This window comes from Phytophthora cinnamomi, assembly GCF_018691715.1.
Source record: "Phytophthora cinnamomi strain GKB4 chromosome Unknown Contig55, whole genome shotgun sequence".
Taxonomy (NCBI): domain Eukaryota; phylum Oomycota; class Peronosporomycetes; order Peronosporales; family Peronosporaceae; genus Phytophthora; species Phytophthora cinnamomi.
The window spans coordinates 1,295,016-1,317,438 of record NW_027150988.1 but is presented as its reverse complement, the minus strand read 5'-3'; the positions used below and the strand labels follow the sequence as shown (position 1 = coordinate 1,317,438).

Below are 22,423 nucleotides of genomic sequence, written 5' to 3'. Positions count from 1 at the left end.
TACTCCATGTAAGCGCACCGCAGGAGCAGCCAAATCTGGGTGGTGATCAGGTTGAGATTCACCGCATTGGGTTGTGTTATTTTGAGAGGGCGAGCAGCTTTGCAGGAAACTGAGATGAGGCCTGGAAATAGATCTCGCGATTAAGTAGGAGTGAACACCCGCATGCTGAGGACGAAGGCGTTTCGTCAGTTGGGGCTGACCCAACGTACTGTTCGTTCTACTTCAATATCTGTCTGATGATAACTCGATATAGGTTGCGCTCGTCTTCTGCCATCACCCTCAGCTGTGTGAACGCACTACAGGCGTCAACCAAACTCCACGCGCGTTTTGCGCTAAACCAAATCGTTATATTTGCTTCCATCATCCAAGAAGTTCGTGCAGCCAAACACGTGGCTCTATCGTCCGCTGCCATGTCGTCGCTAGACCATCTCCTGTGCGCACCCGTCGACTACAACAAAACCAACCCACGGAGATGCAGCATCGAGAACTGCCATAAGACAGCCAAGCGAGGCGGACGCTGCATCGCACACGGTGGCGGCAACAAGTGCACGGTGGAAGGATGCACCACCAGCGTGGTGAGTCGAGGCTTGTGTGTGGCACACGGCGGCGGCAAGAGGTGCCAAACTCCTGCGTGCACCAAGAGTGCTCAGTCTGGAGGTTTCTGTTGGGTCCACGGCGGTGGGAAGAAGTGCGGCTATAAGGGTTGTCCCAAGCGCGCTCAGAGCGGCGGCGCCTGCATCGCCCACGGTAAGAATCGCACGGCGCACTGTCGTCTTTGGTATTTGTCATCTAATACTCTTGATGATTGTGTTGCGTTGGGGTGCAGGCGGCGGTAAGCGATGCCGAATGGACGGGTGCAGCAAGGTCGTGCAGTACGACGGACTCTGTGTGGGACACGGCGGCTACCGGCGGTGCGTCTTCGAGAAATGCGATCAGCGAGCAATGCCCAACGACTACTGCCAGCAGCACGGTGGCTCCTCGGTCTGTGTTCTCGAGAATTGCTACAAACGTGCCGTGCGTGGGGGAATGTGTTCCGAACACAAGACCGAGGCATCGCTACAGGCCATCACCGCGAGTGGCTTGACGATACCAGGCCGATCGTCCGATGAAGATCGTCGTCGTCGTTCAGTTCGACACAAATCTGGAGCGGCAATTTCAACACACCAAACAGTTAACCCAGCTCGGACACCCGAGTGGCAAAGCAGAATGAACTTGTGTGCTACAACGGGCTCCCCTTCGCCAGAAAGTCGAGTGTCCGCAACGAGCATAGTCTCTCGTTTCTTGCGAAGCGAGGGTTCAACGCGCTCCCCCTCGCCAGTTCGACCACCCATCCGCAATCTCGACGAGCTCCGACAAAGCGACTCACCCGTGGCTCCAGGGTTTTCAGCCCTTCTGAATGCTGATGACAGGTTCCCTTTGTTCTCGGCCGACAACAAAACGCTCACGCACACACAGCGCTACACGAGACCCCCTCGTCTCCAGCTTTCGCAGCAGCAGCAGCAGCATGAGCACCAGGTGCACCGTGAACACAAAGTGTACCCCTTGTTGCCAGGCATCCATTCCTTGCAGAACTGCCGACACGAGACTTCATCTTGCGGTGGACGATCGAGCAGGACTTGGTCTGAATCGTCAATGTTAGTGTTAAAGGCGTCGAATTCAGAGACCGTGGCCACGCACAAAGTGAGGAGTGCAGATTTCGGTGAAGAGCGAGTCGACCCGGACGAGTACGCCGAAGAGGCTCCGTCTGAGAAGCAACACGTGAACTCGTACTATCACCGGTTTACCACAGAATCAAGTTGGCATGTGAAGCACTCGACAAATGGTAGTAGTGACAGCATCCACTACTGCTAGTACAGGAAGGTTTGGACAAAGTTACTGTCCTTTTTCAACAAATCATTGTTGGGCGACAATGGCTATGGATTCTGTTCGTGGGCAAGTAACTCACGTACTCGGGAGTCCCGAGTCGGGACTGAGCCACTTCGTCACGTCCCACAGGATTCCCCTCTTTTTGGCGTGAACGAGTTATCGCCACAGTCGATGAACAGGATGTCGGTTGCCCAAGCACAATTAGAAACTGTTATTGCGTTCAAATACCGGCGTTCCTATTTCCAATGCATGCATCTCAACAGGGACTCTTGAGGCAACAAACAAGGTATCAAACCTGAAACGTCTGCGACGTTGCTGTCATTCCTATGTAAAGGTGGCAGCCATGCGCATCGATACCTATATAGGGATACCATTGTTTTCGGCGATATGATATAGGAGAGCGCTGATAGCGACAGCCATTGGAAGCAAGCTAATAAGGGTGACAGTACGCAACTACTATTTTTTGCCGCGGTTTCACCATCACGACAGCATGCGATGCAGCAGCACCGAGCCGTTGCAGCGAGTATTTTTTAGGCTGGAATGAACTTGCGCCGCAACTACGCGTTCGTGAATTCAACCCCATCGTTCAACCTCCTCAACAATACTTAGCACTAATCTTAGTAGGCAATGGAGCAATCATATAGGCTGTTTGTTTCTGATGTGGTACCCTACAGGACCCCAACATCAAACTCGCCGAACTTCCTTCTTGATTCAATAGGTATCAAGCCCACGTCTCAAGTCCACCATTCGTTATGTTGAACGAGCGTTGAGCTTGGGATGAGAACTGAACACGATGCAAAGATCACTTTCCCTAATGAAAATAGCACTCGGATACCTAGAGCATGAAAAGCCCTCGTACTGGGGACGACGGCGTTCGTAGCGACTTCGGTTCTTCGAGTGCCCCCAAAACGTACGTTGCGCAAACCCTGCAACGGGCATTCGTTTCAAAATCTCCCTCCACGCACAATAGATGACTCTCAGATGTCCAAGGTCCCAATTGGATGCTATATCCAGCAAGACCTCAGCACTCGTCCTTTTGCCATCACCCAAGCAAGTGTTGCCTGTGAACACACCACAGGCGTCAACCAAACTCCACGCGCGTTTTGCGCTAAACCAAATCGTTATATTTGCTTCCATCATCCAAGAAGTTCGTGCAGCCAAACACGTGGCTCTATCGTCCGCTGCCATGTCGTCGCTAGACCATCTCCTGTGCGCACCCGTCGACTACAACAAAACCAACCCACGGAGATGCAGCATCGAGAACTGCCATAAGACAGCCAAGCGAGGCGGACGCTGCATCGCACACGGTGGCGGCAACAAGTGCACGGTGGAAGGATGCGCCACCAGCGTGGTGAGTCGAGGCTTGTGTGTGGCACACGGCGGCGGCAAGAGGTGCCAAACTCCTGCGTGCACCAAGAGTGCTCAGTCTGGAGGTTTCTGTTGGGTCCACGGCGGTGGGAAGAAGTGCGGCTATAAGGGTTGTCCCAAGCGCGCTCAGAGCGGCGGCGCCTGCATCGCCCACGGTAAGAATCGCACGGCGCACTGTCGTCTTTGGTATTTGTCATCTAATGCTCTTGATGGTTGTACTGTGTTGGGGTGCAGGCGGCGGTAAGCGATGCCGAATGGACGGGTGCAGCAAGGTCGTGCAGTACGACGGACTCTGTGTGGGACACGGCGGCTACCGGCGGTGCGTCTTCGAGAAATGCGATCAGCGAGCAATGCCCAACGACTACTGCCAGCAGCACGGTGGCTCCTCGGTCTGTGTTCTCGAGAATTGCTACAAACGTGCCGTGCGTGGGGGAATGTGTTCCGAACACAAGACCGAGGCATCGCTACAGGCCATCACCGCGAGTGGCTTGACGATACCAGGCCGATCGTCCGATGAAGATCGTCGTCGTCGTGCAGCTCGACACAAATCTGGAGCGGCAATCTCAACACACCAAACAGTTAACCCAGCTCGGACACCCGAGTGGCAAAGCAGAATGAACTTGTGTGCTACAACGGGCTCCCCTTCGCCAGAAAGTCGAGTGTCCGCAACGAGCATAGTCTCTCGTTTCTTGCGAAGCGAGGGTTCAACGCGCTCCCCCTCGCCAGTTCGACCACCCATCCGCAATCTCGACGAGCTCCGACAAAGCGACTCACCCGTGGCTCCAGGGTTTTCAGCCCTTCTGAATGCTGATGACGGGTTCCCTTTGTTCTCGGCCAACAACAAAACGCTCACGCACACACAGCGCTACACGAGACACTCTCGTCTCCAGCTTTCGCAGCAGCAGCAGCAGCAGCATGAGCACCAGGTGCACCGTGAACATAAAGTGTACCCCTTGTTGCCAGGCATCCATTTCCTGCAAGCCTACAGTATTAAGACTTCATCTTGTGGTGGACGATCGAACGTGGTGTTGCCAAAAGCGACATTGAAGGCTGCCGATTCCGAACTTCGAATCGTGGTCACGGAGGATACAGACAGGCTGAAGAGTGTAGATTCCGATGAAGAGGGGTTCCACCCGAACGAGTACGCGGTGGACTCGCCATCTGGGAAGTTGTATGTGCGATCCTATTACTACAGAACGAAGGAGGGGCTGCCATTGCATCTGCAGTGCGACAGCCGATGGACATGACCCAGCACGCTAGAACCGTTTGTAGTCCGGCCGTCCTAAGCTTTTAGCGTAAGCATAAAAAGAAACGTACTCAGCACTTAGAACTCAATTGGTCACATCTTTTACGTCAATCTGCTCCCAATCTTCAAGATGACAAGTCGCAACGTTTTCTATTGGGAATCGCTACGATACTAAGGCGGAAATTGTGATCTTCAACGTCGAGGTTTTCGGTGCCCTTAACGCGGCGGTAGCTGTACAAACCCCATCAAAACTGACCGCGATAGTGGCGGTTGATATCGCCCAGTCAATTGTTGCTTTCCGTGATATCGACAAAATACTGAGGAGTGTCCACTGGGTTTATAGCCCACAAACTCAGTCAGTACGTATCTCTCGTTTCACAACCTTGCAGATCAAGCGACCGCTGTGGCTTCGTACCAGCAACTGAGTCCCGCGCAAAAAATTTCAAGTTACGGCACTACGAATCCACATCATGAACCGAAATCATCTTTGCGGCGCATATTAATTATGCCAGCAAATGGCTACTGTACACGCTTATCCGTCTTCTTCACCAAATCTAGGTGGCGCCGAGAAGGATTTGGTGCAACACTACAGTGATATCGCCACAGCGAACAGTCTTCTGAATACGACAGCCCCCTCTCAAATACGTCAGATTCGATGATGCTACAACTTTCTGTGTTGTCTAAGAGGGACCTGGAAAGAATCACTAAAAATTAACCCAAGTTCTCTTCACAGCGGAGTTTGTGTTGCTCGTCAAGTGAAGTCGTCCATGCGACGTGTGCTAATGTGGGTGTACCACACCAATTAAAAACTAAAATTATTTTATATTCCCATTTTTTTCTTCGCACTGCACATTCGTCCACGTACCCACCCGCGCCACGATGAACATGAACATGGATCCGAACGCCATGAGTCCGTGGTTCACGGCGCCCGAGGGCGAGTACCCGCCCATGAACGCGCAGGCGCCGCACCCGAACAGCAGCGGAAGCGGCTCAGGCTTCCACGCGCCGGCGCCGGGATCGTCTGGCGGCCTCAGCGGCACCGTCGGCTCCTCCGCCGGCTACTACGACGAGGAGGACGACGACGACGAGTTCGCCAATGAGCCTCCGTTGTTGGAAGGTGGGTGTGATGACGTATTCACTTCTTATTTTCTCTTTAAGTGTTTTTTTCTTAATATTTATTTTTCTTCTTGGGTTTGGGTAGAGCTGGGCATTAATTTCGAGCACATCTGGGCCAAGACAGTGTCTGTGCTGCTCCCGACCAAGCAGATCAACGAGCACATTCTGGACGACGCGGATCTGGCGGGACCGCTGGTCTTCTGCTTCCTATTCGGCATGTGTCTGCTGCTGGTACGTGTCTGAAAAAAAATATTTAGGGAAAAAAGTGAACGTAGTACGAGTACCGAATAATCTTCTGTTGTTGTGTTTTGTTGTGATTTCCAGGCTGCCAAGGTTCACTTCGGGTACATTTACGGCTTCGGAGTGCTGTCGTGTCTGTTCATGTACCTGCTGATGAATTTGCTGTCTCCGGAGCGCACCATCGATATCTACCGAGTGTGCTCCGTGCTGGGTTACTGCCTGCTACCGATCATCGGCCTGGCAGCGATCAACATCGTCATCTCCGTCAAGGACTTAGGCATTGTGGGCTTCTTGCTGGCGAGTGTTTGCACGCTCTGGAGCACGCACACGGCGTCGCGGTTCTTTGAGAAGGCGCTCTACATGACGGAGCAGAAATACCTCGTCATGTACCCCACCATGCTGGTGTATGCGTGCTTCGTGCTGATTGCCGTGTTCTAGACATCCTGTGCCGCGATGCACGATAAATTGAAGATCGACGCATACCTTCCGCTTGCACGGCACACGATGGTGATTTTCTGATGTGAACGATTGCTTTATTTCCTGCTCTCTCACGTATATGTCAAACCTACCTATATCCATCCCATAATAAATCACCTTTATGGAGCGGAGCAGGAACGGACGGGCTTGCGCGGCCTCGTGGTGTCTTACATGAGGAATTCAAGCGAATGGTCCTTGTAGAACGCTTGTACGGCCTCCTCGTTGCGGTCCGCCTCAGCCAGCAGCGCCATGAAGTCGACGCTTTCCGCGGCGAGGAGCTCCTGCACCTTGGCCTCATCCTCGCACGACACCACGGCCGCCAGGGTCGATCCGATCAGCTTCGCAGCCTTGCCGTTGTACCGCAGGTGCTCCGACATGCTCACGAGTTGCGGGAGCGTGATGCTGCCCGCCACCACAGAAGGGGCCACCATCTCACTCAAATACGGGAGCGTCTTCGGGATATCGATCTCGATGTCCTCAGCAAACTCCAGCACGTCCTGCAGCGCGCTCTCCAGAGCAGCGCTAGTCACGACCTTGCGGTCGTACAGGCCAGCCAGGAAGCTCGCAATGGCCTCACGCTCCTTGTCGCCCTTCTCCAAACCAATGTTCAGAACCTTGTTGGGGATCAGGGCGTAGTGGTCCGACGCGTTCAGCTCAGTGAAGCTGGTGTAAGCCTCCTCCAAATCCTCCAGCTCCACGTACTCGTCCAGGATGGCCTTAACCTTCTTCTCGAACGCCTCAGCAGTCAGGGCCGGGGCGGCCTCGGCAGCCTTCTCAGGCTTAGCTGAGCGGCCATTGCTAGACTTGGTCGACGACGGCGTAGGCGGACGGCCAGCGTCCTCCCGTGCACGAGATGAGCGCGACGACGAAGACGAGGAGCTGTTGCTGCGACCACGCTCCTTGCGTCCAGAGTCCTTGCCACCCAGAGACGCGAAGGCGTTAGCACTGAGGCGGGTACCGCTCGGTGGACGAGGAGCACCCGACGAGGCAGGGAATCGGTCCGAGTTGCTACGGTGCTTCAAGCCCTTCGGGCGTGCACCGCCCGTCACAGTCTCCCAGCCATCCGCATCCACAGTAGGTGTGCTATTGGTGCTGGACGACGACGATGACGAGGCTGCGGCACGAGCCTTCCAAGCCGCAGACGCACCACCGCCGCTGCCACGTCTCCGGTCGTTCGAACCAACCGAGCTTGCCGAGTTCATCGACTGGCTGCGCTGCAGACGAGCGTGGCCGCTGGGCTTACCACTGGAGCGCTCCTTCTCCTTCGCTTCACGAGCAACCTCGGCGTGCACCTCAGCGATGGTCATAGCCTTGGTTTCCTTGCGACGAGCAACCCACCGGTTCGCGCGCAGCTCAAGCAGGTCCTGAAGCATGAAGCGCACACGCGTGCACAACAGCTTCGACTCGCCACTCAGCTTCTTGATGGTAGCGTAGTAACCGTTAATGTGATTCAGCTCAGCCTTTTCGCGAGCGTTGCTCTCCAGAGCCTGGCCAATCGTGCTCAGCAGGTTGCACAGGCACTCGAGAGACTCCTCATCGGGCGCCGTGATGTCACCGAACAGGATGCTGACGCACTCGTGCATGATGCGCGAGCTCAGCATGCGCTGTTTGAACAGCTCACCAACGAAGCGGATGTGGCCCAGGGAAGCGCGCTTCATGATCAGCTCCTTCTCACGGCGCTCGTCCTCAGGGAGGTTCTCAAGTCCCTCCACATCCGGCTTGGCCTCGAACTCCTTCTGGCACCGCTGGAGCAGCAGCTTGCGGAAAAGCTTGTGTGTGTCCGTCACAACCTCGTTGTCCTCGAGAGTGATTGCAGGCATCGCAGTCTGCGCAATCTTAGCGCAGAGCTCGGCGTACATCGTCGAGAAGTGCCACTCCATCTGTGCCTTCGCAATAACCATCTCAATAACGCCCTTCAAAACCTCCAAGCCGCGGACGGCAACCTCGATCAGCTGGTCCGACAGCTTGTCGAACTTCTCGATCGACAGCTTGTTCAGAATGGACTTTGCCTCCTTCAGAGAGGCCTCAGCCGTCTCAACAGGGTCATCCAGACGCGACTTGGCGTGCGACGGCTTCCATCGAGTCTCCTCGTTAATCTCAAGAGGAGCGCACTCCTCAAGAGGGGGGGCAGTCTCCTGGTGGTGGCCACGGCCACCGCGGCCCCCACGGCCTCCACGGCCGCTGCCACGCTCACGACGTCCACGGCCCTCACTGAAGTTGCCGTTGCTGCCGTGGCGGCCCAGAGAGCGAGACGAGTCGTTGCGACGCATCTTGCCCGTGGACTCTGGCGCCGGAGCGGACAGAGCCTTCGTCGTCTTATCAGCGGCAATAATCATGCCCTTGACGCCCTCTGGGATCGGGCACTTCTCCACCTCCGGCTCCATCTCTAGCAGCTGCTTAATGGTGTAAATAATACGCTCACCGATCACGGCCTGCTCGGCAGCAACCTCTGGCTCCTCAGCCACTTCCTCCTCCTTGGCAGCGGGCTCCTCCTCAACGACCGGAGCAGCCTCCACCTTGACGTCCACAGCCTCGACGGCCTCCGTCTGCGTCTCCTCCACCTTCACAATCGTGTGCTCCTCGACCTCCGTCTCCGAGGCACTCGACGACGCGGCGGAGGTGGCCGGCGTGGGGGTCTCTGATGTGTCGGCCTTCACCTCCTCCTTCACCACCGTTGTCGTGGTAGTCGTCGTCGTCGTCGTAGTCGTCGTGGTGGTGGTATCGGCGGTAGCCGTCTCCGTCTCCACCTTAACACTCTGCTCAACCGCCGGGGCGGCAGCAGCAGCAACAGGCGCCTTCATCGACGCAGGCACGAACGCCGGCGCCATAACTACAGTCAACAGTCATCAAATGGCAACACAACCCCGTCAACACCCTGATCTACACAATAAAAACAGCTAGGCAGCTCACAGGACGGCACGAAGGGCTTGGCGGACAGCTTCAGCTGGCTCTTGGGCGCGGGGGCCTTGGCAGCAGGCGACGCCGCCGCCGCAGCAGCAGTCGGGGCGGGAGACGGCGAGGGAGAGGGCGACGCGGCGGCCGACGGCGTCCACACGGGCGCGGCCGAGTTGAACACGAAGGCCTTGGCGGTGGGGCGCAGCTTGGAGGAGCTGCCGGCCGACGCGGGCTTGGTCTTGGCGTCCAGCGTGGCGCAGTTCTCGGGCCGCGCTTCTGTCATGTTGGCTGCGGGGAGGCTGTGCGCGGGAGGGGATTGCGTGGGCTGTGGGGGCACTCAGACGCTCGGGGCGGCGTGGACGGATGCAGGAGACGCGGGCACACACGCACGACTTGCGCAGGTGCTCGGGCGGGTCCTGGGGATGGAGAGATGCGGCAGCGGAGCGCCTTGCTTGCTCTCCTGCTGATGCGGCGATAATGTCTGGTTGGCTGCGGCCGCAAGCTGCGCCAGACAGAAAAGTGCAACGCGGCTGTGATTGGAGGAAATCCGACCAATCAGACGGTGGCGGAACGAAGATTGACTGGCCGAGACGCGGACCAGCGCCGGATCGCGGCGGCGTATAGGCTAGAGTGCAGCAAGCTCTGGGAAGTCTAGTGAGGGGCGTAACTCGGCATAGTGCTGGGAACGACGCGCTCTGCATGGTGCTGAGGCGCTGCTTCATGGTTCCCATTCGGGGTCGACGCGTTCGATTGGTCATAAATCCTCATTCGATCCAAAGGACGTCGAGCCAATCAGCGGCGGGTTGAAGTGGCGCACAGCCCGGGCACCAGTGTTTGACACATCGAGTCTTGCAGTGCTTCAATTCTCAAGGTTAACATCCTACTGAATCAGACTATCTGAGCCGACTTCTTCTCGCATTGCATCGGTTTGCACAGGCCTCACGTCACGTCACGTAAACTTTTTTTCAGCGCAACCGCCCACTTCAAGCCTCGCCAGTTCACTGCCGGACGCTCGCCATGCCGCCCGCCCAAGCCTCGTGTCTGCAGGGCCAGCGCTACACGGACGGCCGCTTCCTCAACGCGCGCGGCCAGCAGCTCTTCTACTGCGCAGCCTTCCCGCCGGCCTCGGTGCCGCTGCGCGGCGTCGCGCTCTTCCTGCACGGCGTGGGCGAGCACTCGCTGCGCTTCACGCACGTGTACAGACACCTGTGCCTCAATGGCTACGGGGCCATCGCCTACGACATGCTGGGCCACGGGCAGAGCGACTGCGAGGAGCCCGGTCTGCGCGCCCACGGGTCCGAGTTCCACTACTTCGTGGACGACACCAACGCGTTCGTGACGGCCGCCAAGCTCTCCGTCTTCTCTAAAATGTTGCCGGAGGGCGCGTCGGAGCCGCCGATGGTCATCATGGGCATATCCTTCGGAGCTCTAGTGGCTCTCAACACCATTCTCTCTGGGGAGCACCACTTCAGTGGCTGCGTGGTGGCCTCCCCGGCCATCGCGGTCGAGTACACGCCCGTGCTTCGCATCATGGAGGCGGTGTCCAAGCCGCTGGTGTGGATGTTCCCCAAGGCAAGGCTAGTGGCGGGAGTGAACTTTGCCGGCCTGACGCGCGACCCGGAATTCCTCAAGGACTACATGGCCGACCCGTTGAACGTCACTGATAACCTGACCACGCTCATGGCGACGCAGATCGCGCTGGGGATGAAGCAGCTGCAGACCAGCAGCCAGATCATGGACCCGGACAGCACGTTCTGCAAGGTCCCGTTGCTGGTGCTACAGGGAACCGAGGACAAAGTCACCAGTGTGAAGGTCGTGGAGGATTTCATGGGTCGTGCGGCCAACAAGGACAAGGAGCTCAAGCTGTTCCCAGGACTATTCCACTGCCTTTGGAACGAACCGGAGAAGCAGCAAGTGATGGAGTATGCAAGCAACTGGCTCAACGCGCGGTTTGAACCAGCAACCTCTCTGGGTGCATCGAAGCTGTAGAGAGGGACTGGTGCTGAGGACGACTGTGCAGTATGTCGATCAGCAGACTGCTCTACGAGTAAACAAAGATCAATTCTGTCACTGAACCTTACACAGCGTAGAGTAATGGGCGCACTGCTGTGTGTAGCTACAGTAGACAGCAAAATTTACCTACGGGTGGTAGTAGCACTGCCGCCTTGAGCAGTGCGTCATGTGCACTTGATTTCGTCGTTGCGACGAACACGTCCAGACCGCTTGAGGTCAACCTGAAGCTGCTTCGGAATTGTCTTCAGATGGTTGCCCGTCGTCCTCTCTCTGGTCAAGAGGAGACGTTGCGCAAGGTAGCCAAACCTGGGCACCGAAGTTCGACATCAACGTAGACCGCAAGATTGGATTCTGACCTGGTAATATATTATTTAGCCGACTTTCTCCCGGCACGAGCTCAATGCAGACGCACGTGCTCTGGCCAGAAGAGTCGATGTGAAATCGACGAGCTCATTGATCACAGTCGAAAGTGACGCATGCTACGCAGGTCGAAGGTATGCCGAAGCGAAAGTCTCACATCCACCTGGCGGCCTCAAGCAGTCCTACATGTGGCAGTGCCCTGCGAGGGCAGCCACTGCCGTCTACGGTGCGATATCAAGAGGGTATGTTCCAGAACTCGCGTGGCCAGGAGCTCTTCTTTTTAGCAGCGTTTCCAGTAAATGAAGAGTCCGATGAGGGCGTGCGAGCAGTGGTGCTCTTCTTGCATGCGCTCGGAGATCACTGTCGACGGTACTCGTTCCTGTATGAGCGGCTGTGTGAGCACGGATTTGGAGTGATAGCCTACGATTTTGTAAGTCATGGAGCAAGCGAATCATGCGTTCGCGGCGTACGGGCTCACACAGGTCGGTTCCGCCACTTCGTGGACGACACGAACGACTTCGTGACGTTTGCTACGAACACCATCTTCCCCTCGATGGTGCCAACTCCAGCAGCAGCCTCCACCCCAATCGTGATCGGAGCCTATTCCTATGGCACGCTGGTGGGAATCCACACGGTATTATCCAGACAGCACCACTTCGCCGCAATGTGCTTCATTGGACCATCGCTCTTCATTCGCTTGACCCCTTTGTTAAGACTCCAGGCTGCGTTCGCAGGACCCTTGTCGACTCTATTCCCCAGAGCGCACATTGTTCCGGCGGTGAACCGCGAGTGGCTGTGCCGAGACCCCGGATACTTTGAGGATTTCGACAATGATCCGCTGACGACCGACACCAGAAAGGTGACAGCACGTATGGGATCGGAGACTTTGCGCGCTATGCGAGCTCTCGCCACAAACCCGCACATCGCCCACCCGGATAGCGCTTTCAGCAAGATCCCCGCGTTGTTCCTCATCGGCTCAGCCGACCGCGTGGTATGCCAACGACAAGGCGCCCGCTTCTTCGATCGACTCGCCAGTCGAGACAAGCATATCAAGGTTTTCCATGGACTCTATCACTGCTTGTTGGAGGACCCGGAGAAGGACGACGTTATTCGGTACCTCACCCAGTGGCTAGCGAAGCGCTTCCCCAAACAGGGCATAAGTTTAACGGCAAACACGAACACTCGTCGGATCTCGACTTGAGCACCACTCGGTTCCGATGGTGCTCGTGACAAAGTAACTTTTGACGCCGTCAGCGAAGGTAGCCATGTTTTTCTTATGTGATGTGCCGGGCTCGCCTCGAGATTCGCTCATGGCGCTTGTAACTACGCACAAGCCCGAGGGTTATGTCCCCGCATCTCGGTTCATGCGCACAAAATGCTCTCGGTCTATTGGCGCCGGTGGTGATAGATGCTGGCGAGTCAGGCTTACGGTACCACCCAGTTTTGCAGCGGCACGAGCTCCGCGACTTCGATGTCCCCGTGTTGTTGAATCGTCCGTTCACCTCAGTTCGAATCTGAGCGAGTCCGTGTGGTTCCCCGGAACCACTCGACACAGCAGTCTCAGTAAACCTTGTGTCGCGCGAGCTAGTGCTGGTATGGACTCGAGGCCAGCTCGTCATTTGCCCCCGTCCGACTCGACACCCGATTCGAAGGCTTCGTCGACACCTGATGGCAAGTCCATAGTCCTCCTCACACCGGACAAGGCTTCTGGCAAGACCAAGCGCAAGACCAAGCGGCTTGTCTGGACGGACGAACTGCATTTCCGATTCGTGTCGGCGGTCTTTGAGCGTACGTAGCGCACCGACATAATGGACGGTGAACGACTGCGTTGTGACGGATATGGTGTGCCGTGGTGACAGTGGGGGTCAAGAATGCGTCCCCTAAAGCTCTGTTGGCCGTACGTTCGCACTGGTCGCTTTGAGGTTAGAGTTGGTACCAACGAATTGAGGAGTTATGCATATGCCTTGTTGATGCCAGCTAATGGAAACCAAGAATCCTACCGAGGGGCTCACAGCTGAGCACATCAAGTCTCACCTACAGAAGTATCGGATCAACTACGAGCGTTCGCGGTTGGAGGCGCAGAAGCTCAACGAGAAGCATGCTAAACGGAGTTTGAAGCGGCATCACCACCGAAACACGACACGGAAGCACGAAACTACAGTCGTTGCTGAATCGAATGAAGATTTTCAGCAGCAATGGATGTCCGCGGGGGTAGCGACAGCAACCCTACAACAGGGCACAAACCAACAATGGAACACGTGCGATGCACTATTGCTCGAGGGGGAGGCGTCAGAGCAGCACATGCATTGGACGATGCAGCAGAGGATGGATTTCCATCGCGAGCTACTTCTCACACGCAGCGTCGAGTTTACCGCGGGCAGTTCCTGGGCCACTCGAATGGATAACGTGTACACAAGTGGAGCAACTAATGCCAGGGCAGCGAGCAATGATGGCAATTACTACGAGCAGGGCGAACAGGATAAATGCGACTCGAGCTTCCTCCAGGCTTGGGCCAGCGCAGAGCAACTTCGGCAACAGGAAGCGCGAGTCTATGGCCGTCTACACCAGCAACAGCAAAGCCTCTTTTCACAGCAGCCGCTGTTCACTCAAGACGCAATGCCTGTCACACCCATTTCAGTGAGGAATGATCACGTCGCAGCGCAACCACCACCACCAGGCGTTGACGCGCAGGAGAACACGGACGCTGTTGATGGCATGGACCTCGCCAGCTGGGGCCGGCTCAGCCTCACCGTAGACCCTGACGATGACGACATCTTTGGATTCCTGCGATCGTAGGGCGTAATGCTGACGCCGTGCTGAACGTGACCGTCATGTTTCCCTGCACAAGAGGTCCATTGTCGTCGCGAGCATGGTGAGGAGTCCAGTGCTAAATAACTCGATTGACTTTTAACAAGTTAGGTAGTACCAACGACACTTTAGAACAACCAACCGTCCACGTTTACCCGGTATACGGTAGAATGTGCCGTCTCCAGTGGGTGTTTTTCGTCGTCGAGATGTCGCGCAATGCCGCTACCAACTTGGCACAGACCTTGTCCATGATCGTCACTGCGTCATCGCTTGGACGTGGATCGTCATACGGGAATCCTAGCAAGATCGCCATCTTGGCACAAGCCCTGTCCGCCAGCACGCGAATCTGCGCCTCGGGCTCTGGCATCGTCGATCTCCATTTCCGAAGCGCCCCCCACGTCAATTACCTCAGCAGCAGTTTTCCGCCTGGCGCGTGAAATCCCAACAGCAGAGTCGCTTATACTTTGTTCCCTCAGTTTGCCAACCAGCTTGGCGTGGGTCTCAGCAGCGCTGGCATCCTTGTTCGAGGCCTAACTCACCGAATAATGTTTTCCTTACTTACTTGCAAGTAATGAACAATTGAGAATTTGATAGGTTTTTCATTAAAAACCTCGATGTTTTCATAAAAAAACTAAATAATTTTCATAAAAAACTCAATGGGTTTTGTACAAGCGTTAATTCGACGGCATATCGATGCGAAGACGTTTGCGGACTCGAACTCGTACAGGGATAGGGTGTCTTCGTCTGAAGCAGCCCCGTAAATCCCAGCGAGGAACAGGAGTACCAACATCTGAAGCGCCGGCATGTCGACATTGCCGGACGATCGGATCCTTCAGCAAATCCGGAACATTATTCCCTTCGTCCTCGTCCTTCACAACAATGTCTTTGACACGGATTGTGCTCCTTTCACGAAAGTTCGTCCATCCCTTTCCGACGCCCCAAGAATCTCGTTCGCGATTTCACCAAACTTTTGACGGATAGGATGGGGTGGCCTTCTTGGGCGAGCGCCAACAGACTCTTGTTCGTCTTATTCTCGATCCGGTCGATCCATGCCAGGGTACCTGGCCTTGGCCGCTGATCTGTTGTTGGCGCCAGCTTGTCAGCAGACTTGTTTGCCGACTTGGTTGGTGAGAGCGTCTCGAGGATAGCTGCGATGTATGTGGTATCCAGCACCTTGCCCAACCCCAGCTCCACCCACGCCTGAGCCTTCTCGCGAAGAAGTTGCACTTCGGCTGGTGTTAGCGTGTTCATGACATTCTTCGTCAATCAAAACGGAAAGTGGCAAAGGTACCCTTTGACCGAGGCTACTCGTTGCCTTTGGTCGCACTCATGCAATCCAGAAGTCACCTTGATCGTCTGCGTGCTGCCACCAACCAGCATGCCATCTGGCAGGAGGTCTTCTGCACAACATATATTGACGCCTTTAAAACTGTCTTCACATATATTGAGGTCTTTAACCATCGGCTGCTGCAACACACCGCGCCCACGATGCATCCTACACCCGGAGGAAGTCGAAGAGATCATCCCCATCCAAATCCACGTTGAAGGGTTCCCATCGGTTGAAGTCGTCGCCGACGTCTTCGGCCTTTGCGTCGGTCGACACATCAGGCTGAGTCGATATCAAAGATGGCAACGACGAGCTGCTGTCGATGGCAGTGCCAAGTGCTCCCGGCGGCATAGGAGTCCGAATAGCTTCACATTGATCCACCTGGTGCGGCGCGTTGGAGGCGAACGACTGCTGGCTAGGTTGGTGAGAGCTGGCCCATGCCTGCTCGAATCCTTGACGGCTAACCTCCAGCGTGTTGAAATTGTGGCTCGCGTTGTTGACTGGATATCCATTAGCGCTCGCCATGCAACCCAGGTTGTGCGACAGCTCTACCTTACGCATCAGCATTTGCCGGTGAAAATGCATTTGTGCTTGCATCGCATCGTGCATCTGGGCGTGCAACTCTTCTTGGACTCGTGCTTGCCGGGGTGGTGAGAGCGGTGTACCTTGCGGGACCTGGATGGAGAGCTCGCCGACGCCACCGTTCAACGTCTGTGGAGTCGCTGACATCAGCAAGCAAAACGTTTGCCATTGAGCGTCCGTGAGCTCAGGTGTGGTAACAGGTGCCGGGACGGGCGCCTGCGGGACGGGTGGGTATTCCGTAGGATAAGGCTGTGCTGCGATCGCAAGCGCAGCGTTTGCAAGCTCCTGCCTGTAGACGAATCCGTGGTCTTCGCCTCCCATAGTGCTGGAGTTAGCTCTGCTGCTGGCATTCCCGTCGACTTCGGGCTCGGTGTCGGAATCAGTCTCGTTCCTGCCGCTGCTGTTGTTATCGCCGCGGTCTTTCGCGCTGCGGAGAGGGAAAATGTACGCACTGCCCGCGTTCTTATCGTGGCGGTGGCGCTTCCGGTTACGCTTGACCTCACGGTCACAGAGTTCTCGGAACTCCTGTCGCGAGCGCTCGTAGTTGATGCGGTACTTCTGCAGGTGGGATTTGAGGTGCTCCGTCGTGAGCCCCGAGTCTGGGTCCGACGCCTGCATCAACTGTAAGAGCACAAGAACAGCCGAACCAGCACATGGGGGTCAATATTGGATGGCAAGATCATTTCATATCCAGCGAGAAGGACACGTACTGGCAGCAGCGCCTTTGGGGACGCATTCTTGAGACCGACTGTGTTGACAAGCAGACAACGCGAGGGGGAACCCCGTGTTAGAAGCGACTTCCGATGTCTCACGTCCAATTTCAACGCACGGTCGAAAATAGCCGCGACGAAGCGCAGGTGCAGCTCCTCCTGCCACAAGAAGCGCTTGGTCGGGTGCTTGCGGTTCTTGCGCACACGCTTGGCCGGTTGCGGCTTCTCCGCAGCGAGAGCGTCGCTGCTGGTGGGGCTCGGCGATCGTTTCTGGTTCATTTTTTTGCTTTGTTGCGAGCGGCGGCGCGATTCCCAACTGTGGTCCGCGGGGCCTGCTGCTGGCCGATTCCTGCCCTACGCCGCGGTCCCTCGCTGTGGTGGGTGGGTGGCGCGTGTTCCGGTCTGCTCGACACGCAGGGCATCGATGGTGTGACTCGTCATGTGAGACCAGCCCCCGTTTCTGAACCATATGATGATAACGTTTGACCACCGAACGACACGTTGTATGCTAAAATGCAGGCTAGAACCAAGCAACGAAAAGGTATCCACTATGTTGTAGAATGTAATATTTAAATGAGGATTATAACACAGCGTAGGTTTTAGTAGATTCATGTGCATACAAGTTTTGACAGTCGCGAATCATCGCGTGTCCGGCGCATCCTCCTTACGTGCCAATTTCAGTTGAACGGCCCGCCTCAGTAAGAGCAGGTTGTCTCCAGGGGCACGCTAAGTTGATTCTGCAATAAAAACACGTCGTAATGCTATATATATGTAAGATGGTAGAGACTACTACGGACGCGCGTGTACACTCGCGAGGCACGTGTATCCAAAATCGGATTCTTTTTCTGATGACTGGAGGTCTGAGCTCAATGCGATCGACACTTGCGGGCCACTCAGCGCGAACCTCTGCAGCAGGCAACTGCAGCGCAAGATATTGGCGGAAGTCGGCACGGCACAGCAAGGCGAAGGAGTCCCCCGATCAGCGTTCCGTGCCTCAAAGTACAAGCCCACGAGAAGATTGATCGCAACTTGCAATTTGCTCGTCAAATCAGCACAAAAAGCCGGTCGACCCTACTCGAGGTATTCAGCCTTCTCTATCCATAACTTGGACCACCACCACCGTGGTGCAGAACGAAGACTCTTGTTCAAAGCATCGTCGGACCCAATCTCGGTGGGGTACACCGCTGGCATTGGCGAAGTTTTGTTAAAAGCACAGCACATAGGGTATGCTGAAGCCGTACGGAGACACAAATCGGTTTTACATGTTAAAGAGGCCAAGCTCGCTGTCCCGACGACAGTACCCTACGCACGCGTCCATTATCATGGAGCATGACTTGGATCCAACGGTGAACGTTCCGTCCAAAAGCAAGACCCCATCTACCTCAAGACACCCCATAGCTCATCGTAAAAAGAGACTTCTTGAAGTAAGGGATTAATAATGTATGCCTCACACGACAGATCTTAGCTAATGAAGCAGCCATGGGCGCTCCTTCCAGAAAGCACTGAACAAAAATATTGGGAAGTAATGCTTTTGTACGTTTCATGAAAGCGAGTTCACTTTCTTTCCAATCACTAAATTGCCCAAGGACCACGTGCTGCATCGCAATGGCTAGCTCGTACGAAAACAGGTTCAAAAGAACGCGTATCAGCTTCGGCGCCGACGCTGTGGAAACTGTCGTCATTTCGGCCGCAATGCATAGACCTGCACAGGCCTTGACTTGAGCGCAATAGGTAGTGAGTGATCTACCAGCATCACTGCTACCAAGTATCGGATAGTGCCATCATTTGGCAAAACTACCAGCTTCGCTCTGGGCGCCACGATCAAGCACAGTGAACCACTCTGGCGTGGACGCAGTAGCATGAAGCAAGATGGCGAGCTTTTACGTTGCAAGAAGACCATCCAATGTATCGAAGAGATTTCCCAACTGGCTGCTGGTGTTGCCTGCTCGGCTAGCGGCTAGCGCGAGGAAGTCCAAAGGTGGATTGAGCTCTGATGCAAGCAAGCTATTTACGTCGTGGTGGCGGATAGGAGGTGAAACTAAGTTATGATGAGCATGATGCCGCAATTCGTGGAAAATATGTCGGAGCACCTCGGGCGATGAATCTAGTAGACTGGACGCAGCGCGCACAAGGTGATCCCGAGTCAGGCGTGTCCCGATTCTTTCGTGGCGGAGGCCAAGTGCAGGTGGCGAGGAGATGTCTGCAATCGGGCATCGCCACGGGGGCTCGTCTCCTAGCATAGGTTGCTCAGAGGCGAAGGTGCCTTTGCCGCGCTTGAGGTGCGTCCAGCACCGAGCTGTGCCTAAGCTGCCAGCGCCGAGCAGAGCTTCGAATCGAAGGCGCGTCGGACTTCTCCGCCGTCCGACAGTCTCCAATTCGCCTTTCGGCAGGCAGGACGGACTCTCCTGCGAGGTGCTGGCTGACTGGCATGCGAGCCCAGCTCCATGCACGCAACCTAGTCGCACGCGTGCCGCCGGTGGTGCGCAGCAAGCACCGCGGTAGTCTACGACAGCGCCCCAGCTACACCGCGGTGACTCCGCCGTCGGCCCACTCCGCGTCGATCCGGTCAGCTCTGCGGCGAGCAGTTCGCGTGGATGACCGGGAGCTCTTCCGCCGAACTCGACGGGTGCAGCGCTGGCAGGACCTGCCCCGCAACGTTGGCGATCACACGTCCGAGAACTTGACAACCCAGGGCTGGCGCTGGCGTCGACGCAAGAAGAGCTTCGAGCTGTACACGAGGCAGTCGCCAATGATCAGCGTCACAGGTGCCCCGCTGGGCTTGCAGGAGTTGCCGTCACTTCAGGATAGCGAGGTGCTGGCGGTGGGGAACGTACCGTGCTCTATCGGTCAGCTAGCATCCCCGTTGCGTTCTCCGAACGAGAGCAACTACAACTCGGTCATGCACTCGCTGTACGGCTCGGACTTCATCTACGGCTCTCTGGTCCACAAAGCCATCTTCCGTCGCAGGTCACGCAATGACAGCGCTGATGGTGGCCAGACCGGTCGACAAGGAGACGACCGTAGCAACCAGCTACTGGTCAAGACCTCCGCGTTCGTGCACACTGCCATGTTCGACAAGAAGAACGAACAGATGTGCTATGCTGAGCTCTTCTCGCCCACGTCCAGCGGTGGGTTCAGCATTTCGACCTGCTCGCTGGCAGGCCGTGAGGTCATAACGGGCAAGGTGCGCGCCCCACTGCGCAGAGCGCTGCATCAGCTGCACCCGTACAGTACGTGGCTCTCTGCTGAGCCTGCCAGCTCCGGCGTGCACGTGGTTTTCCGCGCACGTTTTCACCGCTCCGAGAGCGATGGGTCGTGCTCACCCAAGGTGATGAACGCGCGCCTGTGGAAGCTCGCGAAGGGTATGTGCAAGCTCGGAAAGTTGGTGGACACCATGGCCCAGCAACCTCGTGGACTGGCGAGTAGCTCGGGCGTCAAAGCCCCTGAAGGACCACGAAACTCGCGCTGCATCGTGTGCACGCGCTCACTGCACCACATCTTCATGACGCGGGGCTGCAGCCGCTGCGAGCTGTGCTCCTACAACGTGTGCGACGCGTGCTGCTCCAAGCAGCATGTGACCATCTACAACCGCCATGTGGCACCGCTGCTAGTGTGCGCCCGGTGCCGCGAAAGCCTCGCTCGCGACGAGTTCGACAGCCAGCTGAGAACCGTGAACACCGATGCAGCGTCCCTCCCAAGCTCAGCTTACGTGTAAGGCCATTTCGATAGGAAGAAACGGACTGCACGATGGGCTGGGCGGTGTAGTCTAGCTTTTAGTCTTCCATGCTTCAGACAAGACGCATCCATTACGATACTTGTAGTGACGTCTATCTCCTAAACAACGAGCCAAGCGGCGGAAATTGTCGTGCGGCTGAACTTGGGGTTGTTTTGCTATGTCTATGAAGAGTGTTGTGTGTGCGAAGAGCATCATGACAGCATCACTGGAATGAAATGTGTCGTACTTGCGTCGAAAGCACTCAGGAAATTTGTGGACGACCCGAACATGGAATTCGAGGTACATCGAGCTTGAATCGTACGCAGGATAGCCATACACAAGACGTCGAAGATACTGATGCGAGCCGTGAGCACCTCGTCGTCAAGGCTTGGCCGCATGGTGCAGTTGTGTTACTTCGAGCCAGCGCGACCTTCACTCTGGGCCCACTTCAACTTGCGATGCCTTCTGGCGCGGGTTAGAGATGCCCTCGTTCATCGCTATCCCCACGCTGGGGTGCAGAATATCTCGCTCGTGCAGGTTCTGGCTGACATCCAATTAAACAAGCTCGGTTTGACCCAAAAGATTACTTGCTGGCTGAACTAGCTGCGTCGTAGGAAAACCTATAATACAGGGACAGTAAAACGTAAATATTGTAGTTACAAGAGCTGTTCATCACGATGAGGATCCACACGATTTTAGTCGAAACAGATCCGTAGTGAGCACATCAGCGAAGGGGGCAATGGGCGTCAAAAATCTCCGAACGACCACGAAACGTGTGCTGTATCTCGTACGCTCGCTCCCTGCCCCCACGTCTGCATGACGAGTTTAGCAGCCGGGTCGCGAGCCCTGAGCCCCGAGGCCGCGTGTCTTTCAAGTATCGAATCGTCGATTCGATTCCTATCGATAGGTAGAAACAGACTGGACAGGAGGCTGGGTAGCCTCGGCGTGCACTTGTAGCGGTGTCTACCCTACTAAATAAAACCCTGCCCCGGAAGTTGCCGTGCGCTTCAACTTGAAGTCATCTCGCAAGGTCTATGAAGGGTGTTGCATGTGTGAAGAATATCCTGCCAGGTCATACTCTCCGAACCGGCTCAGAAGGCGACGTACGGTCTTGCCCCAGTCGTAGCCAATGTCATAAGGATAAGAACCTCCTGTCGTTGGAGACAATTATGCGCTTGGTCTGTTTTCTAAACTTGTTTTCACTATACCGAGACGTTTCCGTAGTTTTCCCGCAAATGGAAACCTTGAGGTGTGCTCCTCGGATGTGCCTCCGACTCGATGGTCGCCACCGCCGTGGTCTCGCCGCCACTGCCCGGCCTGCTTTTCCTTGACCGGCGCCTGCCTTTCATCAGCCACAGCTTGTGATGGCACGAGATCTCGCCTCGCGGGCGTCTGCACCCTGCCTTCCCGTCGACGAAACTTTGGGCGGCGCACGCCCCCCTCCCCCGTGGCGTCCGCGGCCAGCATCTTTGGCTGCAGCACAGTAGCCAACGCGAGGGACCGGCACCGTGACTGCCGACGCTTACCAGCGGGAGCACCGACGCAATCGCCAGCTGGCCGCGCGGCATACTCGGCGCAAGTGCTTCGTAGAGTCGAGCGGATACCGCGCCCACGCCCGCTCCTGCGCAGCCACATGTCGAAGCGTATCTTGCCCCGGTCGTGGCGGGCCGTCACCGTTGGCAATTCACGTCGTAATACCA

General features: G+C 56.2%; 7 protein-coding genes across 7 annotated transcripts; 5 read left to right on the top strand and 2 right to left on the bottom strand.

The window, feature by feature from the left end:
• Window positions 1-410: 410 nt before the first annotated feature.
• IUM83_12950 (WRKY transcription factor 19) lies at window positions 411-3,852 on the top strand (the record flags this gene model as incomplete). The annotated part of the gene is made up of 5 exons (XM_067937598.1): window positions 411-747; window positions 827-911; window positions 3,214-3,389; window positions 3,469-3,656; window positions 3,736-3,852. The coding sequence occupies 5 exons, from the start codon at window positions 411-413 to the stop codon at window positions 3,850-3,852; spliced, it is 903 nt and encodes a 300-aa protein (XP_067788144.1).
• A 1,507-nt stretch (window positions 3,853-5,359) lies between these two features.
• Window positions 5,360-6,274, top strand: IUM83_12949 (Rab GTPase interacting factor, Golgi membrane protein; the record flags this gene model as incomplete). The annotated part of the gene is made up of 3 exons (XM_067937597.1): window positions 5,360-5,597; window positions 5,682-5,827; window positions 5,921-6,274. 3 exons carry the CDS (start codon window positions 5,360-5,362, stop codon window positions 6,272-6,274), a joined length of 738 nt encoding a protein of 245 aa, XP_067788052.1.
• A 206-nt stretch (window positions 6,275-6,480) lies between these two features.
• On the bottom strand, window positions 6,481-9,491 carry IUM83_12948 (Eukaryotic translation initiation factor; the record flags this gene model as incomplete). Its single annotated transcript, XM_067937596.1, has 2 exons — window positions 6,481-9,143; window positions 9,224-9,491. The coding sequence occupies 2 exons, from the start codon at window positions 9,489-9,491 to the stop codon at window positions 6,481-6,483; spliced, it is 2,931 nt and encodes a 976-aa protein (XP_067788188.1).
• A 734-nt stretch (window positions 9,492-10,225) lies between these two features.
• On the top strand, window positions 10,226-11,197 carry IUM83_12947 (serine protease family; the record flags this gene model as incomplete). The annotated part of the gene is made up of 1 exon (XM_067937595.1): window positions 10,226-11,197. One exon carries the CDS (start codon window positions 10,226-10,228, stop codon window positions 11,195-11,197), a length of 972 nt encoding a protein of 323 aa, XP_067788187.1.
• Window positions 11,198-12,452: 1,255 nt separating this feature from the next.
• IUM83_12946 (Two-component response regulator ARR18) lies at window positions 12,453-14,377 on the top strand (the record flags this gene model as incomplete). The annotated part of the gene is made up of 5 exons (XM_067937594.1): window positions 12,453-12,694; window positions 13,089-13,369; window positions 13,441-13,478; window positions 13,559-13,643; window positions 14,220-14,377. 5 exons carry the CDS (start codon window positions 12,453-12,455, stop codon window positions 14,375-14,377), a joined length of 804 nt encoding a protein of 267 aa, XP_067788059.1.
• A 1,507-nt stretch (window positions 14,378-15,884) lies between these two features.
• Window positions 15,885-17,287, bottom strand: IUM83_12945 (uncharacterized protein; the record flags this gene model as incomplete). The annotated part of the gene is made up of 3 exons (XM_067937593.1): window positions 15,885-16,919; window positions 17,009-17,046; window positions 17,128-17,287. The coding sequence occupies 3 exons, from the start codon at window positions 17,285-17,287 to the stop codon at window positions 15,885-15,887; spliced, it is 1,233 nt and encodes a 410-aa protein (XP_067788058.1).
• A 2,149-nt stretch (window positions 17,288-19,436) lies between these two features.
• On the top strand, window positions 19,437-20,723 carry IUM83_12944 (uncharacterized protein; the record flags this gene model as incomplete). The annotated part of the gene is made up of 1 exon (XM_067937592.1): window positions 19,437-20,723. One exon carries the CDS (start codon window positions 19,437-19,439, stop codon window positions 20,721-20,723), a length of 1,287 nt encoding a protein of 428 aa, XP_067788057.1.
• Between the last annotated feature and the right edge of the window lie 1,700 nt (window positions 20,724-22,423).